This window comes from Mytilus galloprovincialis, chromosome 7 (assembly GCF_965363235.1).
Source record: "Mytilus galloprovincialis chromosome 7, xbMytGall1.hap1.1, whole genome shotgun sequence".
NCBI lineage: Eukaryota > Metazoa > Mollusca > Bivalvia > Mytilida > Mytilidae > Mytilus > Mytilus galloprovincialis.
The window spans coordinates 17,400,703-17,423,312 of NC_134844.1; the positions used below are offsets into that span (position 1 = coordinate 17,400,703).

The 22,610-nt window shown below is 31.8% G+C and overlaps 1 protein-coding gene and 2 long non-coding RNA genes across 3 annotated transcripts; all 3 read right to left on the minus strand.

Moving 5' to 3' along the window:
* Window positions 1-1,859: 1,859 nt before the first annotated feature.
* Window positions 1,860-2,996, minus strand: LOC143084426 (uncharacterized). The gene is made up of 3 exons (XR_012981070.1): window positions 2,879-2,996; window positions 2,343-2,579; window positions 1,860-2,130 (listed from the first exon to the last, which is right to left on the minus strand). It is a non-coding gene; the product is annotated as an uncharacterized LOC143084426 (long non-coding RNA).
* Window positions 2,997-7,726: 4,730 nt separating this feature from the next.
* Window positions 7,727-8,863, minus strand: LOC143084427 (uncharacterized). The gene is made up of 3 exons (XR_012981071.1): window positions 8,746-8,863; window positions 8,210-8,446; window positions 7,727-7,997 (listed from the first exon to the last, which is right to left on the minus strand). It is a non-coding gene; the product is annotated as an uncharacterized LOC143084427 (long non-coding RNA).
* A 4,731-nt stretch (window positions 8,864-13,594) lies between these two features.
* On the minus strand, window positions 13,595-18,012 carry LOC143082439 (short-chain collagen C4-like). Its single transcript, XM_076258096.1, has 5 exons — window positions 17,980-18,012; window positions 17,145-17,325; window positions 14,614-14,676; window positions 14,078-14,314; window positions 13,595-13,865 (listed from the first exon to the last, which is right to left on the minus strand). Exons 2-5 carry the CDS (start codon window positions 17,320-17,322, stop codon window positions 13,627-13,629), a joined length of 717 nt encoding a protein of 238 aa, XP_076114211.1. The 5' UTR covers window positions 17,323-17,325; window positions 17,980-18,012; the 3' UTR covers window positions 13,595-13,626.
* Window positions 18,013-22,610: the final 4,598 nt, after the last annotated feature.

Consider the following 22,610-nt stretch of genomic DNA (forward strand, 5'->3'; position numbering starts at 1 on the left):
AATTCACTTGATTAATAATATTGCCAAAAACAGATGGTCTTAATAACTTCTTAAAGCAAAACGTACCACGGGATCCGGTTAATTTAAAACCCTTCGAAGTCCAGGCACATGAGTAAAAGGTTTATGAGAAGAAAAAAACAATAAAGTTGAAAAGAAACAATAATGAAATAATAAACATTTGAAAAATATGCTATACATTAATTCTATTTAAAATTATTATAAATAATTAGAAAATCATTCCATTTGCTTACTTAAAAAATCATTATGGTAAAGTTTGTTTTTATTTTACAAAACTTTGAATATTTTGAAAAACTAAGGATTTTCTTATCCCAGGATTAGATTACCTTAGCCGTATTTGGCATGACTTTTTGGAATTTTGGGTCCACAATGATCTTCAACTTTGTACTTGTTTGGCTTGATATTTATTTTTATCTGAATGTCTTTGGTGAGTATTATGTAGACGAACCGCGCGTCTGACGTAAAATTTATAATCCTGGTACCTTCGATAACTATTTATGCAAAATGAAATAGAAGGTGTCTGTGAATAGTGTTTATTTAATAATTTATATCAAATTCCTATAACATGTTTCGTTCCAATAAAATTTCGAGGGGTACCAACACCAGATTGTTTTTTTCCTAACACAATAAACAACAGCACAATACTACGTGTCTATATTGCATTTTGCAGTCAATGATTCGTCTTATATATTTTTTAAGCTGTTGCATGAATTATCGTCTTTTTTTACTGTTTTTACTTTCTTTAGTCACCGATTTCAACATTTATATCGAAGCTGGTTTTTTTTGGTTAATGTAAAAAAACATCTTTTTTTTTTTCTCATGAAGTGATGTAACATCTCAGGTTCTAGTAAGTTAACCGAAAATCCAATCTAATGAATCCATACAGAAGATATAAATCAAGGTAAAATATATATTTCTCATTTTTTGGCTTCTTTACTCCTGTTTGTGACATTTTTACCAAGTATGTCTGTTGTTTTGTTCACACATCGTTGCCAATTTGATTTTTGTTTGTATGTGACTGTCATACAAGTGAGATGTTTAACTAGCTTTAAGACCAAGTTTTATCCTTCATTTTTTACTTAGGAAAATGCTTGTACCAAGTCCAGAAGATGACAGTTGTTATCCATTCATGTTATGTGTTTGTTCTTTTGATCTTGTCGATTGATTAGGGACTTTCCATTTTGAATTTTCTTCGGAGTTTTTTTATGTTTTAATTTTTGGTCCCTATCACTTTTCTGTCAACTAATCCTCACTTTAGTTGTAAGTCAGAGAAAAAGTATACATAACTATGTGTGGTGTATTCTTTGTATCGGATGTAATAGTATAGAGTATAGAGTATATGTACCACCATTTTTCCCCTATTTGTCTTTGTTAATACTTCATCTTTCAAAAAATTGTGCAGAACTTAAATTTGTTTTAAATACAGAAATACTTTGCATGATTTAAGTTATATTCTGTCCATTATTACAGATAGAATTTCGCATAACAATTTATGGCATATAAGATAATTATTTTCGTTTTAACTTAACCACCTTTTTTGTATACAAGAGTTATTAGCCATATGAAACCTCAAATTTCTAAAATATTTCATGGAAACATTAAATAAAAAAAATGATTCTGCTTTAAAACCGCTACCGTATATGTTTCATTTTACTGCAATGAAATATAGGGTTAATTTCTTACAAATGTTAAATTCGAGGGACTATTTTTTGACCGCTTTCGACCGAACATGACGTACTATGATTTTGTGATATAACATCAAGATGCAGTTATTAAAGTTTCCTGACACCAAGTTGTACTTTTTAAATACGAGAGTTTTATATTGATATAGGAAAAAGAAGTCTGTTTTTGTTTTCATTTAATGTCAAACATTTTACTTTGTACAAACGACACAAAGAACATCTGATTCATTGGTGTACGGAGGACATCTTAAACTGCCACATTTGGTTCGGAGAGGATAAAACAAGGCTCCGTTCTGATTTCCATTCTTATTGTCTAATGGTTCAGCATTATTATCAACACAGGCAAAGTCTTTTTTATTGTATGTTACATGATCACTCATCAAAAATCCATTGTATTCCGCGTTCCATCCTTTATAGCAAGTCTTTCGACCTAAAACAAGACAACAACAAAATTTGTATTTAAAAATGTATGTGGGGGAATTAACCACTTTGAGACGATAAATTTTGATATTTTTTCTAAAGTGTTTTTTTTCTACACCAGATGCCAATGTTTACAATAAATGGCTCTTTACTGATGGTCCAGCTGGTCATACTTTAAATGCAAATAATTTCCATTGTGACAATTGAAAATAACTTGTGTACCTGGTATCATCATGACCGTTGATCTGAGTTTTTGGTAACATACAGCACATGGCACTTCTTGGTTATGCATACTTTCTGACCACCCTGATGGCTTAATTGAATAACCAGGTTCATATTCAGCTCCATATACCTGGTCATTACTGTATGATTGATGTTGTCCGTTCTCTGGATCATTAGGGAGACATAAATAATTCACACCACCTCCTTTGCTTTGATGGTCATTCCCACCGACTTGACCTTAGTATTAAAGAAGTATGTTTTGTTATGATGCAAGAAAACTGGTGTATACAATAATGCAGTTAAACATGAATTTAAATTTTCAATTGTTTCCTGTGGTCTCAACATGATTTTGGTTGGTTTTTATTGTTTGTTATTAGAACAAGATTGTATATGTAAATAAAGAATATGTTTAAACCCACGTTAGATGAATTTTAAATTACCAGGGTTGCAAAGGAAAATAATGTTGATTAAGTTTATGCAATAACCAGAATTGATATTGTTAATGTAGTATTAACAAAAGGTTATCTTTATATCACCTGTATACACTATTTCCGAACCATGAGGACAAGTCTTTTTTCCCCAACGCACGTAAGTCACTCCTGCAATATCGAGGAAGTCAATACTGTAATAAATAGCAAATTAAAAAAGCTATACTTGATGGTATATTACAAAAAAATGATTACTCAAGAAATGCTTGTATTTGAGGAATTATTGCTTCAATTCATTCTATAATATAACGGATGGACGGAGTCCTTACCTGTTTGAAAATGATCTTAGCACATACTATTTGACTGGTTTCCAAGTTTACTTGAGAAATTCTCAACAGACAAGAAAGTTAACTTCGTCCTTTGTAGACCAAACATAGGTCTGCTTTTCAGGACTTCTGTAAAAGAATTGACAAGTCTGCTTAGGTCAAAGCCTGTGGACAAGTATGATATGGACCAGTCTTGAGGACATGTCTGATCTAGACCAGACATGATGAAAGGTATGATTTAGACATGTTGACAGATATGCCATTCACCTGACCTCCGGACAGGTCCGCTTATGAAAGATTACCGACTTTTTTAGGTTTGACCTTTACTTTTGTTATGTAAACACTTATCGCATTTTTTCTTTTTTCCCAGTATATTAAAATACTATACAAGTAAGTGACTCTTGTTTTCATTTCATATTGTGATGTATATCAAATAATGTCTATATAATTACAACGCATCGGGACAAATATTCCTCTTTTTTTACATTTTTTTTCTTTAATATAACTATGTGCCTTATATGGATAGTTCATCTTAATTCAGCTTGTTTCGAATTCCCTTGGATAACCGATTCATTACCGGTTATAAATAATATCTGAACGTCCAAAATATACACTTGTTCTCAATATGAATGAATCAGTTGACCCTGGATGTGTAGCTGCAAAAAACAATCTTTTATAGTATACTAACATCAGTCAGTAAACTATTCCCAGATGGTAACTTTTCATACATTTCATCATAATTAAGTACATATATAACTAGTCGTGTCAGTGTTGTATTACAAACCATCCTGGACTACCGATTTAAGTGACGGTTTAATATTATGACTACGGAGAGCGAATGCTAGCATACAAAATTAATGTGTAATCATCATGGTCATTGTGTACCGCTATCACTGTCATGTGTCTTATATGATCCTTCCCGAGTAAACCTTTTATAATTTATGATATATCTATGAAATAGCAAATAATATTAGTTACATAGTGTGCTAGTGACCATATACGGTATATATGGGGTCAGTAAATTCCATATGGGGTGAGAGCGAAGCTCGAATCCCCATATGGAATTTACTGACCCCATATATACCGTATTAAGTCACTAGTACACTATGTAACGAATCTATCTTACCGACTATCTGAACGTGTGAAATTAAGACTAGTGATCTCAAAATGAGCAAGTCTTCAATACTGTTAGCATTAAGAAAATACTTCCATTGATCCTACAAAAACAGATGCCAACAATAACGACTTGTAAGGTTTAAATGTGTTTTATGAATTTATTTCAATCTTAATCATCAATTTCTTCGTCTGTCGGAACTTTTAAGATTTTTTCTCAATACCGTTTTGTTTTTATAAAGGGACATAACACCATTACCAACCGTGTATGAAATAAGCCCCGCCCCCTTCTTACCTAATATGGAATATAAAGGGACGTAGCTCCACTACTAAACGTGTATGAGATAAGCCCCGCCTCCCTACTAACCTAATATCAAATATATACGGTCTGCACGCGGACGCTTTTAACCAATCATATTCCTGGAAATGTATAGGAGGTAAGATAATCATGAATAGTATGGTCGGTCAGGACAATCGATTCCGAGATGATTCCACATCATACATTGCATACCTGTATCTTGTTTATAATCAAATATTGTCAGTGAATGTTGGTGCAGTCAAATATAACTGGTATACGAGTCAGTCTCACATATTACATAAGTATTGATGTTTTCATCAACATTTTGAATAAAAGTAGAACATGCTTGTACTCTAAATGACACTGACAAAATTTGCATAAAAAATGAATGCTATATTATGCGGCTATGTAAATGATCTTAAGCTGCAAATATCTTTAGTTTTTTTAATGCGGTGAAATAATATTGATATTTGAGTCAGTCTGAAATACCGAAATTTTGAAACGAGTCAACCTTTGAACAAAAAAAAACATGTTCGTCTCTATTTTTTCATATCTAAAGCCGAGAGGCAGTCATTTAGTTGTAATCGTTTGTTGCTATAGATCATAAATGTTTTCCGTTACTTTTTCTTGCTTGAAATAGTTTCATTTTTTTTTTCTAGTCGGGGCCTCTCATAAATTGCTATTTGATGTATGACTGTTGAAGCTATTAAACCAAGAGTTCCAAATGGTGAAGTTGAAATCACCCCTTCTTACATTTTACGGACGCCACCACGAGTTGGTTGACCGTTATGGAATAACCGTTTCACAAATGATATCGGATATGTTCCTTACGTCGTAACTATAATCCCCTTCCCTTTCATGAATGTGACCTACCGAATTAGACTATTTACCGGATTTGTAATCACATAAGCAACACGACGGGTGCCACAAATGGAGCAGGATCTGCTTACCCTTCCGGAGCACCTGAGATCACCCCTAGTTTTTGGTGGGGTTCGTGTTGTTTATTCTGTAGTTTTCTATGTTGTGTCATGTGTACTATTGTTTTTCTGTTTGTCTTTTTCATTTTTAGCCGTGGCGTTGTCAGTTTGTTTTAGATTTATGAGTTTGACTGTCCCTTTGGTATCTTTCGTACCTCTTTTATTGTAAATCGCTAATATTTATATAAATGGTATATTTCTGTGACAATTCAGATTTAAAAGAAAAAAAAGATTAGTAAACTATTGTTATCAAAAAAAAATTTTGTCGCAACAATCATAAATAATAATCGAATTCTTTATTAACGGGGTGTTTTTTATTCTGTTAAGTTCATTTGTTTTGCTAATCAAAACATAAATAAAAGTCAAAATATGTAAGAAAAAACTAATTCACTTGATTAATAATATTGCCAAAAACAGATGGTCTTAATAACTTCTTAAAGCAAAACGTACCACGGGATCCGGTTAATTTAAAACCCTTCGAAGTCCAGGCACATGAGTAAAAGGTTTATGAGAAGAAAAAAACAATAAAGTTGAAAAGAAACAATAATGAAATAATAAACATTTGAAAAATATGCTATACATTAATTCTATTTAAAATTATTATAAATAATTAGAAAATCATTCCATTTGCTTACTTAAAAAATCATTATGGTAAAGTTTGTTTTTATTTTACAAAACTTTGAATATTTTGAAAAACTAAGGATTTTCTTATCCCAGGATTAGATTACCTTAGCCGTATTTGGCATGACTTTTTGGAATTTTGGGTCCACAATGATCTTCAACTTTGTACTTGTTTGGCTTGATATTTATTTTTATCTGAATGTCTTTGGTGAGTATTATGTAGACGAACCGCGCGTCTGACGTAAAATTTATAATCCTGGTACCTTCGATAACTATTTATGCAAAATGAAATAGAAGGTGTCTGTGAATAGTGTTTATTTAATAATTTATATCAAATTCCTATAACATGTTTCGTTCCAATAAAATTTCGAGGGGTACCAACACCAGATTGTTTTTTTCCTAACACAATAAACAACAGCACAATACTACGTGTCTATATTGCATTTTGCAGTCAATGATTCGTCTTATATATTTTTTAAGCTGTTGCATGAATTATCGTCTTTTTTTACTGTTTTTACTTTCTTTAGTCACCGATTTCAACATTTATATCGAAGCTGGTTTTTTTTGGTTAATGTAAAAAAACATCTTTTTTTTTTCTCATGAAGTGATGTAACATCTCAGGTTCTAGTAAGTTAACCGAAAATCCAATCTAATGAATCCATACAGAAGATATAAATCAAGGTAAAATATATATTTCTCATTTTTTGGCTTCTTTACTCCTGTTTGTGACATTTTTACCAAGTATGTCTGTTGTTTTGTTCACACATCGTTGCCAATTTGATTTTTGTTTGTATGTGACTGTCATACAAGTGAGATGTTTAACTAGCTTTAAGACCAAGTTTTATCCTTCATTTTTTACTTAGGAAAATGCTTGTACCAAGTCCAGAAGATGACAGTTGTTATCCATTTATGTTATGTGTTTGTTCTTTTGATCTTGTCGATTGATTAGGGACTTTCCATTTTGAATTTTCTTCGGAGTTTTTTTATGTTTTAATTTTTGGTCCCTATCACTTTTCTGTCAACTAATCCTCACTTTAGTTGTAAGTCAGAGAAAAAGTATACATAACTATGTGTGGTGTATTCTTTGTATCGGATGTAATAGTATAGAGTATAGAGTATATGTACCACCATTTTTCCCCTATTTGTCTTTGTTAATACTTCATCTTTCAAAAAATTGTGCAGAACTTAAATTTGTTTTAAATACAGAAATACTTTGCATGATTTAAGTTATATTCTGTCCATTATTACAGATAGAATTTCGCATAACAATTTATGGCATATAAGATAATTATTTTCGTTTTAACTTAACCACCTTTTTTGTATACAAGAGTTATTAGCCATATGAAACCTCAAATTTCTAAAATATTTCATGGAAACATTAAATAAAAAAAATGATTCTGCTTTAAAACCGCTACCGTATATGTTTCATTTTACTGCAATGAAATATAGGGTTAATTTCTTACAAATGTTAAATTCGAGGGACTATTTTTTGACCGCTTTCGACCGAACATGACGTACTATGATTTTGTGATATAACATCAAGATGCAGTTATTAAAGTTTCCTGACACCAAGTTGTACTTTTTAAATACGAGAGTTTTATATTGATATAGGAAAAAGAAGTCTGTTTTTGTTTTCATTTAATGTCAAACATTTTACTTTGTACAAACGACACAAAGAACATCTGATTCATTGGTGTACGGAGGACATCTTAAACTGCCACATTTGGTTCGGAGAGGATAAAACAAGGCTCCGTTCTGATTTCCATTCTTATTGTCTAATGGTTCAGCATTATTATCAACACAGGCAAAGTCTTTTTTATTGTATGTTACATGATCACTCATCAAAAATCCATTGTATTCCGCGTTCCATCCTTTATAGCAAGTCTTTCGACCTAAAACAAGACAACAACAAAATTTGTATTTAAAAATGTATGTGGGGGAATTAACCACTTTGAGACGATAAATTTTGATATTTTTTCTAAAGTGTTTTTTTTCTACACCAGATGCCAATGTTTACAATAAATGGCTCTTTACTGATGGTCCAGCTGGTCATACTTTAAATGCAAATAATTTCCATTGTGACAATTGAAAATAACTTGTGTACCTGGTATCATCATGACCGTTGATCTGAGTTTTTGGTAACATACAGCACATGGCACTTCTTGGTTATGCATACTTTCTGACCACCCTGATGGCTTAATTGAATAACCAGGTTCATATTCAGCTCCATATACCTGGTCATTACTGTATGATTGATGTTGTCCGTTCTCTGGATCATTAGGGAGACATAAATAATTCACACCACCTCCTTTGCTTTGATGGTCATTCCCACCGACTTGACCTTAGTATTAAAGAAGTATGTTTTGTTATGATGCAAGAAAACTGGTGTATACAATAATGCAGTTAAACATGAATTTAAATTTTCAATTGTTTCCTGTGGTCTCAACATGATTTTGGTTGGTTTTTATTGTTTGTTATTAGAACAAGATTGTATATGTAAATAAAGAATATGTTTAAACCCACGTTAGATGAATTTTAAATTACCAGGGTTGCAAAGGAAAATAATGTTGATTAAGTTTATGCAATAACCAGAATTGATATTGTTAATGTAGTATTAACAAAAGGTTATCTTTATATCACCTGTATACACTATTTCCGAACCATGAGGACAAGTCTTTTTTCCCCAACGCACGTAAGTCACTCCTGCAATATCGAGGAAGTCAATACTGTAATAAATAGCAAATTAAAAAAGCTATACTTGATGGTATATTACAAAAAAATGATTACTCAAGAAATGCTTGTATTTGAGGAATTATTGCTTCAATTCATTCTATAATATAACGGATGGACGGAGTCCTTACCTGTTTGAAAATGATCTTAGCACATACTATTTGACTGGTTTCCAAGTTTACTTGAGAAATTCTCAACAGACAAGAAAGTTAACTTCGTCCTTTGTAGACCAAACATAGGTCTGCTTTTCAGGACTTCTGTAAAAGAATTGACAAGTCTGCTTAGGTCAAAGCCTGTGGACAAGTATGATATGGACCAGTCTTGAGGACATGTCTGATCTAGACCAGACATGATGAAAGGTATGATTTAGACATGTTGACAGATATGCCATTCACCTGACCTCCGGACAGGTCCGCTTATGAAAGATTACCGACTTTTTTAGGTTTGACCTTTACTTTTGTTATGTAAACACTTATCGCATTTTTTCTTTTTTCCCAGTATATTAAAATACTATACAAGTAAGTGACTCTTGTTTTCATTTCATATTGTGATGTATATCAAATAATGTCTATATAATTACAACGCATCGGGACAAATATTCCTCTTTTTTTACATTTTTTTTCTTTAATATAACTATGTGCCTTATATGGATAGTTCATCTTAATTCAGCTTGTTTCGAATTCCCTTGGATAACCGATTCATTACCGGTTATAAATAATATCTGAACGTCCAAAATATACACTTGTTCTCAATATGAATGAATCAGTTGACCCTGGATGTGTAGCTGCAAAAAACAATCTTTTATAGTATACTAACATCAGTCAGTAAACTATTCCCAGATGGTAACTTTTCATACATTTCATCATAATTAAGTACATATATAACTAGTCTTGTCAGTGTTGTATTACAAACCATCCTGGACTACCGATTTAAGTGACGGTTTAATATTATGACTACGGAGAGCGAATGCTAGCATACAAAATTAATGTGTAATCATCATGGTCATTGTGTACCGCTATCACTGTCATGTGTCTTATATGATCCTTCCCGAATAAACCTTTTATAATTTATGATATATCTATGAAATAGCAAATAATATTAGTTACATAGTGTGCTAGTGACCATATACGGTATATATGGGGTCAGTAAATTCCATATGGGGTGAGAGCGAAGCTCGAATCCCCATATGGAATTTACTGACCCCATATATACCGTATTAAGTCACTAGTACACTATGTAACGAATCTATCTTACCGACTATCTGAACGTGTGAAATTAAGACTAGTGATCTCAAAATGAGCAAGTCTTCAATACTGTTAGCATTAAGAAAATACTTCCATTGATCCTACAAAAACAGATGCCAACAATAACGACTTGTAAGGTTTAAATGTGTTTTATGAATTTATTTCAATCTTAATCATCAATTTCTTCGTCTGTCGGAACTTTTAAGATTTTTTCTCAATACCGTTTTGTTTTTATAAAGGGACATAACACCATTACCAACCGTGTATGAAATAAGCCCCGCCCCCTTCTTACCTAATATGGAATATAAAGGGACGTAGCTCCACTACTAAACGTGTATGAGATAAGCCCCGCCTCCCTACTAACCTAATATCAAATATATACGGTCTGCACGCGGACGCTTTTAACCAATCATATTCCTGGAAATGTATAGGAGGTAAGATAATCATGAATAGTATGGTCGGTCAGGACAATCGATTCCGAGATGATTCCACATCATACATTGCATACCTGTATCTTGTTTATAATCAAATATTGTCAGTGAATGTTGGTGCAGTCAAATATAACTGGTATACGAGTCAGTCTCACATATTACATAAGTATTGATGTTTTCATCAACATTTTGAATAAAAGTAGAACATGCTTGTACTCTAAATGACACTAACAAAATTTGCATAAAAAATGAATGCTATATTATGCGGCTATGTAAATGATCTTAAGCTGCAAATATCTTTAGTTTTTTTAATGCGGTGAAATAATATTGATATTTGAGTCAGTCTGAAATACCGAAATTTTGAAACGAGTCAACCTTTGAACAAAAAAAAACATGTTCGTCTCTATTTTTTCATATCTAAAGCCGAGAGGCAGTCATTTAGTTGTAATCGTTTGTTGCTATAGATCATAAATGTTTTCCGTTACTTTTTCTTGCTTGAAATAGTTTCATTTTTTTTTTCTAGTCGGGGCCTCTCATAAATTGCTATTTGATGTATGACTGTTGAAGCTATTAAACCAAGAGTTCCAAATGGTGAAGTTGAAATCACCCCTTCTTACATTTTACGGACGCCACCACGAGTTGGTTGACCGTTATGGAATAACCGTTTCACAAATGATATCGGATATGTTCCTTACGTCGTAACTATAATCCCCTTCCCTTTCATGAATGTGACCTACCGAATTAGACTATTTACCGGATTTGTAATCACATAAGCAACACGACGGGTGCCACAAATGGAGCAGGATCTGCTTACCCTTCCGGAGCACCTGAGATCACCCCTAGTTTTTGGTGGGGTTCGTGTTGTTTATTCTGTAGTTTTCTATGTTGTGTCATGTGTACTATTGTTTTTCTGTTTGTCTTTTTCATTTTTAGCCGTGGCGTTGTCAGTTTGTTTTAGATTTATGAGTTTGACTGTCCCTTTGGTATCTTTCGTACCTCTTTTATTGTAAATCGCTAATATTTATATAAATGGTATATTTCTGTGACAATTCAGATTTAAAAGAAAAAAAGATTAGTAAACTATTGTTATCAAAAAAAAATTTTGTCGCAACAATCATAAATAATAATCGAATTCTTTATTAACGGGGTGTTTTTTATTCTGTTAAGTTCATTTGTTTTGCTAATCAAAACATAAATAAAAGTCAAAATATGTAAGAAAAAACTAATTCACTTGATTAATAATATTGCCAAAAACAGATGGTCTTAATAACTTCTTAAAGCAAAACGTACCACGGGATCCGGTTAATTTAAAACCCTTCGAAGTCCAGGCACATGAGTAAAAGGTTTATGAGAAGAAAAAAACAATAAAGTTGAAAAGAAACAATAATGAAATAATAAACATTTGAAAAATATGCTATACATTAATTCTATTTAAAATTATTATAAATAATTAGAAAATCATTCCATTTGCTTACTTAAAAAATCATTATGGTAAAGTTTGTTTTTATTTTACAAAACTTTGAATATTTTGAAAAACTAAGGATTTTCTTATCCCAGGATTAGATTACCTTAGCCGTATTTGGCATGACTTTTTGGAATTTTGGGTCCACAATGATCTTCAACTTTGTACTTGTTTGGCTTGATATTTATTTTTATCTGAATGTCTTTGGTGAGTATTATGTAGACGAACCGCGCGTCTGACGTAAAATTTATAATCCTGGTACCTTCGATAACTATTTATGCAAAATGAAATAGAAGGTGTCTGTGAATAGTGTTTATTTAATAATTTATATCAAATTCCTATAACATGTTTCGTTCCAATAAAATTTCGAGGGGTACCAACACCAGATTGTTTTTTTCCTAACACAATAAACAACAGCACAATACTACGTGTCTATATTGCATTTTGCAGTCAATGATTCGTCTTATATATTTTTTAAGCTGTTGCATGAATTATCGTCTTTTTTTACTGTTTTTACTTTCTTTAGTCACCGATTTCAACATTTATATCGAAGCTGGTTTTTTTTTGGTTAATGTAAAAAAACATCTTTTTTTTTTTCTCATGAAGTGATGTAACATCTCAGGTTCTAGTAAGTTAACCCAAAATCCAATCTAATGAATCCATACAGAAGATATAAATCAAGGTAAAATATATATTTCTCATTTTTTGGCTTCTTTACTCCTGTTTGTGACATTTTTACCAAGTATGTCTGTTGTTTTGTTCACACATCATTGCCAATTTGATTTTTGTTTGTATGTGACTGTCATACAAGTGAGATGTTTAACTAGCTTTAAGACCAAGTTTTATCCTTCATTTTTTACTTAGGAAAATGCTTGTACCAAGTCCAGAAGATGACAGTTGTTATCCATTCATGTTATGTGTTTGTTCTTTTGATCTTGTCGATTGATTAGGGACTTTCCATTTTGAATTTTCTTCGGAGTTTTTTTATGTTTTAATTTTTGGTCCCTATCACTTTTCTGTCAACTAATCCTCACTTTAGTTGTAAGTCAGAGAAAAAGTATACATAACTATGTGTGGTGTATTCTTTGTATCGGATGTAATAGTATAGAGTATAGAGTATATGTACCACCATTTTTCCCCTATTTGTCTTTGTTAATACTTCATCTTTCAAAAAATTGTGCAGAACTTAAATTTGTTTTAAATACAGAAATACTTTGCATGATTTAAGTTATATTCTGTCCATTATTACAGATAGAATTTCGCATAACAATTTATGGCATATAAGATAATTATTTTCGTTTTAACTTAACCACCTTTTTTGTATACAAGAGTTATTAGCCATATGAAACCTCAAATTTCTAAAATATTTCATGGAAACATTAAATAAAAAAAATGATTCTGCTTTAAAACCGCTACCGTATATGTTTCATTTTACTGCAATGAAATATAGGGTTAATTTCTTACAAATGTTAAATTCGAGGGACTATTTTTTGACCGCTTTCGACCGAACATGACGTACTATGATTTTGTGATATAACATCAAGATGCAGTTATTAAAGTTTCCTGACACCAAGTTGTACTTTTTAAATACGAGAGTTTTATATTGATATAGGAAAAAGAAGTCTGTTTTTGTTTTCATTTAATGTCAAACATTTTACTTTGTACAAACGACACAAAGAACATCTGATTCATTGGTGTACGGAGGACATCTTAAACTGCCACATTTGGTTCGGAGAGGATAAAACAAGGCTCCGTTCTGATTTCCATTCTTATTGTCTAATGGTTCAGCATTATTATCAACACAGGCAAAGTCTTTTTTATTGTATGTTACATGATCACTCATCAAAAATCCATTGTATTCCGCGTTCCATCCTTTATAGCAAGTCTTTCGACCTAAAACAAGACAACAACAAAATTTGTATTTAAAAATGTATGTGGGGGAATTAACCACTTTGAGACGATAAATTTTGATATTTTTTCTAAAGTGTTTTTTTTCTACACCAGATGCCAATGTTTACAATAAATGGCTCTTTACTGATGGTCCAGCTGGTCATACTTTAAATGCAAATAATTTCCATTGTGACAATTGAAAATAACTTGTGTACCTGGTATCATCATGACCGTTGATCTGAGTTTTTGGTAACATACAGCACATGGCACTTCTTGGTTATGCATACTTTCTGACCACCCTGATGGCTTAATTGAATAACCAGGTTCATATTCAGCTCCATATACCTGGTCATTACTGTATGATTGATGTTGTCCGTTCTCTGGATCATTAGGGAGACATAAATAATTCACACCACCTCCTTTGCTTTGATGGTCATTCCCACCGACTTGACCTTAGTATTAAAGAAGTATGTTTTGTTATGATGCAAGAAAACTGGTGTATACAATAATGCAGTTAAACATGAATTTAAATTTTCAATTGTTTCCTGTGGTCTCAACATGATTTTGGTTGGTTTTTATTGTTTGTTATTAGAACAAGATTGTATATGTAAATAAAGAATATGTTTAAACCCACGTTAGATGAATTTTAAATTACCAGGGTTGCAAAGGAAAATCATGTTGATTAAGTTTATGCAATAACCAGAATTGATATTGTTAATGTAGTATTAACAAAAGGTTATCTTTATATCACCTGTATACACTATTTCCGAACCATGAGGACAAGTCTTTTTTCCCCAACGCACGTAAGTCACTCCTGCAATATCGAGGAAGTCAATACTGTAATAAATAGCAAATTAAAAAAGCTATACTTGATGGTATATTACAAAAAAATGATTACTCAAGAAATGCTTGTATTTGAGGAATTATTGCTTCAATTCATTCTATAATATAACGGATGGACGGAGTCCTTACCTGTTTGAAAATGATCTTAGCACATACTATTTGACTGGTTTCCAAGTTTACTTGAGAAATTCTCAACAGACAAGAAAGTTAACTTCGTCCTTTGTAGACCAAACATAGGTCTGCTTTTCAGGACTTCTGTAAAAGAATTGACAAGTCTGCTTAGGTCAAAGCCTGTGGACAAGTATGATATGGACCAGTCTTGAGGACATGTCTGATCTAGACCAGACATGATGAAAGGTATGATTTAGACATGTTGACAGATATGCCATTCACCTGACCTCCGGACAGGTCCGCTTATGAAAGATTACCGACTTTTTTAGGTTTGACCTTTACTTTTGTTATGTAAACACTTATCGCATTTTTTCTTTTTTCCCAGTATATTAAAATACTATACAAGTAAGTGACTCTTGTTTTCATTTCATATTGTGATGTATATCAAATAATGTCTATATAATTACAACGCATCGGGACAAATATTCCTCTTTTTTTACATTTTTTTTCTTTAATATAACTATGTGCCTTATATGGATAGTTCATCTTAATTCAGCTTGTTTCGAATTCCCTTGGATAACCGATTCATTACCGGTTATAAATAATATCTGAACGTCCAAAATATACACTTGTTCTCAATATGAATGAATCAGTTGACCCTGGATGTGTAGCTGCAAAAAACAATCTTTTATAGTATACTAACATCAGTCAGTAAACTATTCCCAGATGGTAACTTTTCATACATTTCATCATAATTAAGTACATATATAACTAGTCGTGTCAGTGTTGTATTACAAACCATCCTGGACTACCGATTTAAGTGACGGTTTAATATTATGACTACGGAGAGCGAATGCTAGCATACAAAATTAATGTGTAATCATCATGGTCATTGTGTACCGCTATCACTGTCATGTGTCTTATATGATCCTTCCCGAGTAAACCTTTTATAATTTATGATATATCTATGAAATAGCAAATAATATTAGTTACATAGTGTGCTAGTGACCATATACGGTATATATGGGGTCAGTAAATTCCATATGGGGTGAGAGCGAAGCTCGAATCCCCATATGGAATTTACTGACCCCATATATACCGTATTAAGTCACTAGTACACTATGTAACGAATCTATCTTACCGACTATCTGAACGTGTGAAATTAAGACTAGTGATCTCAAAATGAGCAAGTCTTCAATACTGTTAGCATTAAGAAAATACTTCCATTGATCCTACAAAAACAGATGCCAACAATAACGACTTGTAAGGTTTAAATGTGTTTTATGAATTTATTTCAATCTTAATCATCAATTTCTTCGTCTGTCGGAACTTTTAAGATTTTTTCTCAATACCGTTTTGTTTTTATAAAGGGACATAACACCATTACCAACCGTATATGAAATAAGCCCCGCCCCCTTCTTACCTAATATGGAATATAAAGGGACGTAGCTCCACTACTAAACGTGTATGAGATAAGCCCCGCCTCCCTACTAACCTAATATCAAATATATACGGTCTGCACGCGGACGCTTGTAACCAATCATATTCCTGGAAATGTATAGGAGGTAAGATAATCATGAATAGTATGGTCGGTCAGGACAATCGATTCCGAGATGATTCCACATCATACATTGCATACCTGTATCTTGTTTATAATCAAATATTGTCAGTGAATGTTGGTGCAGTCAAATATAACTGGTATACGAGTCAGTCTCACATATTACATAAGTATTGATGTTTTCATCAACATTTTGAATAAAAGTAGAACATGCTTGTACTCTAAATGACACTGACAAAATTTGCATAAAAAATGAATGCTATATTATGCGGCTATGTAAATGATCTTAAGCTGCAAATATCTTTAGTTTTTTAATGCGGTGAAATAATATTGATATTTGAGTCAGTCTGAAATACCGAAATTTTGAAACGAGTCAACCTTTGAACAAAAAAAAACATGTTCGTCCTAAGACCGGTCAGAACAGTCTAAATTTATGTCGGAGATTAACATTAACCAGTCAAAATCACTGGTTGGAAGAAAACTTGCTGTAGAGTTAGTATTGCACTCGTTTTTAATTAATAGTGCAAAGTGTTATCCCTGTTTGCATGTAATTGCATTTTATTTGATGGAATATTTATTTTATTTGCATATCATCACAAAATCATCATATATATTCACAAATTACCAATTGTATAATTAAAATATGGCCTGTTAACAATAACAGAAAATAACGTTGGTAGGATGTTTACAAATATGTTTTGATTTTTAATTGTTAGTTTGTTTTGGACCTATCACATTCCAATCAAAATCGCTAGAATTTAAATAAAAACCTGAATTTGATGTTTTTCCTTGATTGGGACATTCCAGTCGTCTTGACGTATGCAAGTAATGTTTCATCATCTCTATCAGAGACTGGTCGGATGCTGACAGGACAAAGTCCTTACATTCATAGTTTTTGACAATCATAACCACAGCTACCAGCACTATCTTAACTGTTGGTTTACACATATTCTACAAATGAAATAAAAAATCAAATAATCTCTGCAAATATTTCACTCTCTTTTTATATCAAAACATGTGTGTTACTGGTTTTCATATTAGATAAGTAGTAATTCGGCTAGATTTTGTTTTTCCTTTTTTTATTTGTAGTTGTTCTTCTCGTTTTCTGTTTGGAGGATTTGTGTTGTACTGAATGTAATTTTAACGAGTTTACTTAAATCTAAATCAAAACCGTTTTGCATTAACTAAATTAATATAACGAATTTATGTAGTACGTTCTGTTATATTACCTGAAACAAAACCTTTCGTCAATAACGAGCTGCAAATAATAATTGGTAGGTAAATTGTTATATTCTTCACATTTGATACGGTTTAAAGTATATATTGCTTTAACTTGAGTTGAAAAATATTTAAAAACATAAAATTAATAAAATTGAGAATTGAAATGCGGAATGTGTCAAAGAGACAACAACATCCCGACCATAAAAAAAAACAGTAGCAGAAGGTCACCAACAGGTCTTCAATGTAGCGAGAAATTTCCGCACCCGGAGTCGTCGTTCAACTGGCCCCTAAACAAATATATACTAGTTCAGTGATAATGAACGCCATACTAAACTACAAATTGTACAAAAGAAACTAAAATTAAAATAATACAAAATAACATACCTTTTTGTCTTGACTACAAATGTATAATACAACGCAAATAATATGTTTACGAGTATTTTTAGCTGTTGCTCTGTGTTTTTATCTTCGGAAAAAAGAATAATTAGGTATTTGCGTGACTAGATATTGACTTTTGCACATAAACATGTATATGTATTACAATTTTTCATATTTCAATGTAGGGATGTTTTTCTATCATCTTCTGACAAGAAAAAAGGACTTAAATATCTAAATAGATGAAAGTGCTAAATTTGTTTACAATAACAGAGGCCAATACAATAAAATTTCTTTTAATTTCAGATTCAAATTGATATGCATTTATTGACGAATGAAAAGCATTACTTGATGAAGAGTGAGACATATTGCAGACATTTGTAATTTTTAAAGACTTTTTTAGCTTTAAATTTTTCCGTTGTTATTGAAATATTATTGTTTCAGAATCCCAATAACCAATATCCAAACTCTTCTTTTGATCATGACTTTTCATACGCTGATTTTTTTTTATATAATGATAAGCCGTTTAGGAACGATGAATGCTACTATATACATTTTGCCAAAACAAAGCATTCTCCGTAAGTCTTAAATACATGTAAATATCCCGACCTTCAAACATGATTGAAAGCATGACCTGAATCGGTGGCACAATTTATTAAACACTTTTAATTCTTTATTTTTTGTATTGCGAGCTCGCACTTTAAACATATAAAATTCAACAAGACAAGCTCATTTCTTTCCACTTTACATAAAACCTCTGTCCTTGAATTGAACACTCTAAACATATTTGTCACTGTTTGTTTTGCTACTAACCAACAATTCATTAATAGATGCCCCTTATAGTTCGAAAAGAACCATTTCTTCATAATTATTGATGAACATGGATTCCTCTAAACTTAAATGAACTGATGTGAAAAGAAAGGGTAAAAAAGAGACGAAAGATACCAACGGGACTTTAGGTCATTCAAACTTATAAATCGAAAATAAACTGACAACGCAATGGCTCAAGTATAAAAAGACAAATAGACAGGAAATAGTACTCAAAACACATCAAAGAAAAATACAAACTAAGAATTATTAACCCCACCGTAAACTTGAGTGGTCTCAGGTGCTGCGGTAAGGTAAGCGATTCTTCTTTGCATGTTACTGCCGTCTTTCATATCCTGCTTCTTATAAGTTATCTGAAGTGTTTCGTGACAACCATTCACACGATAAAGGACTTTATGCTTTACTACATGGGTAATCTATAACAGTCAGCCATTTCGTTATTACGGCCATATAACTTCATAAAGAGTTGACCATTTCGTTGAAAAAGATTACATTTCATATGACTACATATATCTGTTTGTCTGTAACAGACCTCAAGACACGGCAGATCTTCTTTCTATAAAGTGATATTTCCTTCACTTGATGTAAACATTAACTTTGGAGATAGAAAAAAGCCTTTTCTGCACTTTGGTTGGGGTTTTTGTCTCTTTGACATATTCATCATTCCTAATCTCAATTCTAATATGACATCCTTATTACGCTTTGTAAACAAAGCCGTGTTCTAATGAGCACAAAATATGTTTGACACATGCGCACGAACTTACTGTTTATATTAACGTTATTTCCATTGTTATCCTTTAAAATATATACATTTAAGCAGCTAACATAAACTTTTATTATATTTTTTTATGAAACAACATATATTTACCCTACTCGTAGTTTTTAAACTTATCAAATTTGAAATGCAATGCACAGACTCCTCGAGGAGGAAACGGGAACAGCCAAACATTTTTACGGTAAATTCGTACGCTTCGACCTATAAAAATACTGTATTTGTCCTATTAGAATCGAAATAATTCCTTCATGTCATGCTCTATGCTCATTTTAACATGGGTAGGCATTATATTTGACCACATTTTACACCTCGCTAACGCTCAGTGTAAAATATCGACAAATATAATGCCTACCCATGTTAAAATGAGCATAGAGCATGACATGAAGGAATTATTTCTTAATTTTATTATAATGACTGTTAACATGTAAAGACAATGTTCAACATTTTTTTTTCATAACTCGGTTTCATGGCTCCATGTAAATTTAAGTTGATGTCTGTCCAGGATGAATTGAAAACCAGATGGAAAGTTCTTGCTGTTCCAATGACACAATATGTAGACATGTCTATGTCTGATCAAACCTATGCACTTTAAAAACAAACATTAAACAAACGAATTAAACCTTTTCGACATTTCCTACAGTCGTCAATGGAAGAATCATTCATCTTTTAATACTTATATTCATAAAATTGGAAGAAAAAAACATACAAGAAAATGAAATAATTTATGACTATATATTACTTGCATATCTTTAAATTTGTATAAATGATGCAAATGCTTTATTTGTTTTCTGTTATATTTATGCAAGTCCTTTTTCCAACTCTAACCCTGACAGTCATAAAAGGAATTACTTTGTAATCATAGTCTAAAACAGATTCATGCGTTATGCAATTAAGACCGTGTTCACACTGACCTAAACTCAATGTTGTGTTAATGTAACTCAGACGTAAACAAAACACAATTACGTTCCCATTGATAAAACTCAATGTTTACATGTAGTTTAAATCATGTTTTGTCTACATGCAGTCGATAATCAATGTAGGCCTTGTGTAGCTTAAGTGTACACAAAACTAGGCATGTAGAACTTTAATTTTACCAAGTATATTTAAGGAAGGAACGATTTTTGAATAAAATTGATATTTATAAAGATTAAAAATAAAGTTCTTTACAGAAATATTTGTCAAAACTTGATCTATATATTTGTTATAAAAAACTTTAGGTAGCTTTATTAACCCCTTATCAAGACTCAATGCATTATCATTGCCGAACAAATAATTCATTTGAAAAGGTCTTCCCGAATCGACTGAACGTACTCGGAAATATTTGCCACTGGTCTTTACTCAAACAAAGATTCACTCATAAATGCATTACTAAATAAATTGTGGGGTAAATTGTATTGTTTGTCCAGTATCTCAGATCCGTTAAAATACACTTAAAAAATTAAAAAAGACAATAGATATCTCCCTTTGCTAAATACTCCTTGGAGCAGAAATACCAATTAAAAGAAAAAGAAAAGATAAAAATGTAGTGATCCTAATCATCTCCATCCTTTTTCTTCGTCTGTAAGCACGCTACTGCAGCTTAGTTTTTTTTAATGCGTAATCGAGACATTTTTAGTATCTTTAAACTACGGCAAATCGTCAAAATGGCTTTCATATAGGAGCAACCACTTAACTTCAAAAAGGGGGGGGGGTATAAATTTTTTTCAAGTCAGAATATTTTTCGCGTGAACGTTTTTCTTCATTTTTTTTTCGATGCCAGCAATCAAACATTTTTTTTCGATATTTAACACTATAATGTATGAGGAAACTCTGGATTCAGAATATTTTTTATATCATCTCTATGGCAAGAATAATTTATTTTTTATAATTGGGGATCACAATATTTTACAGAAAAAGTCCCTCCCCTTTTTTGAAGTCAAATGGATTTTCCCTAACTGCTAGGAAAGTTGTCCGAAAGAGTTGCATTCGGAACTACGTAATGCACATTTAAATGACATACAATTTACAAGTGTGAACAAATCTTATGTACAGGTAATTAAACAAGGTTTATAGATGTGAACAAATTTAATGTGAAACCAGTGTACATTACATTTAACTAAAAGTAAACATGTTTACTGTACATGGCCTTTGGTGTGAACACGGCCTAAGATTAATCATTTGATGATGACGGTGATATTTCCCAAATTTTTTACATGTGTACTTATATATATTATGTCTGTTTGTTTTGTTCACACATCGTATGCGTTGTCATTATAATGGAATTTTATGCGACTGTCATACAATTTAGAAATTTACGTAGCTTTAAAACCAGGTTCAATCCAAGTTATTGACGAACAGGAATATTAGATAGAGTAATAACCCAATAACAGCCATGCATATTCAAGAAGGTTAGACCTCGTTGAAAGACAGGTATTTGGGATATGCTATAACTCGTTGCAGGCAAATTATTTGAAAGAAAGGTTGTTACACGTTGAAGCCAAGTGTTTGAGAGAAAGAATATTACCCATTGATTATGTGATTTCGGAGAGAAAGGTTAGAACCCATGATGGTGAGGTATTTGAAAGAAAGGCTTATTTGTCCGTCACTGGTGAGTCTTTTGTAGAAGTAACGCCCGTCTGACATAAATTCAAAAATTTCATTCCTGGTATCTATGATGAGTTAAGCAATGACAAAAAAAAAATAAAAAGATGATTGAAATAAAGGAATAATTAATGATAAAAGATGGGAAAAAACAAACAATTCAGAAAAAATCCAACACATCTCTGTCCTATATTGCATCTTTAATAATATTATAAAATCATTCAAATAATATCAAATTAATGTAAAATGTTCACTTTTCAATAATAATTATTACCTAGTGCTGTCTAGTAGAATTTTGTTTACTTTGTAATTGAAATCAAATATAATATTTTATGTATTTTAAAATATGTATAACATTCTTAGAAATACATGTACCATATGTGTCCTAAAACAACAAACAATTAATATAATAATACATGTATATGTTTCATCGTTTGGATCTGCCCCATGTAACTTT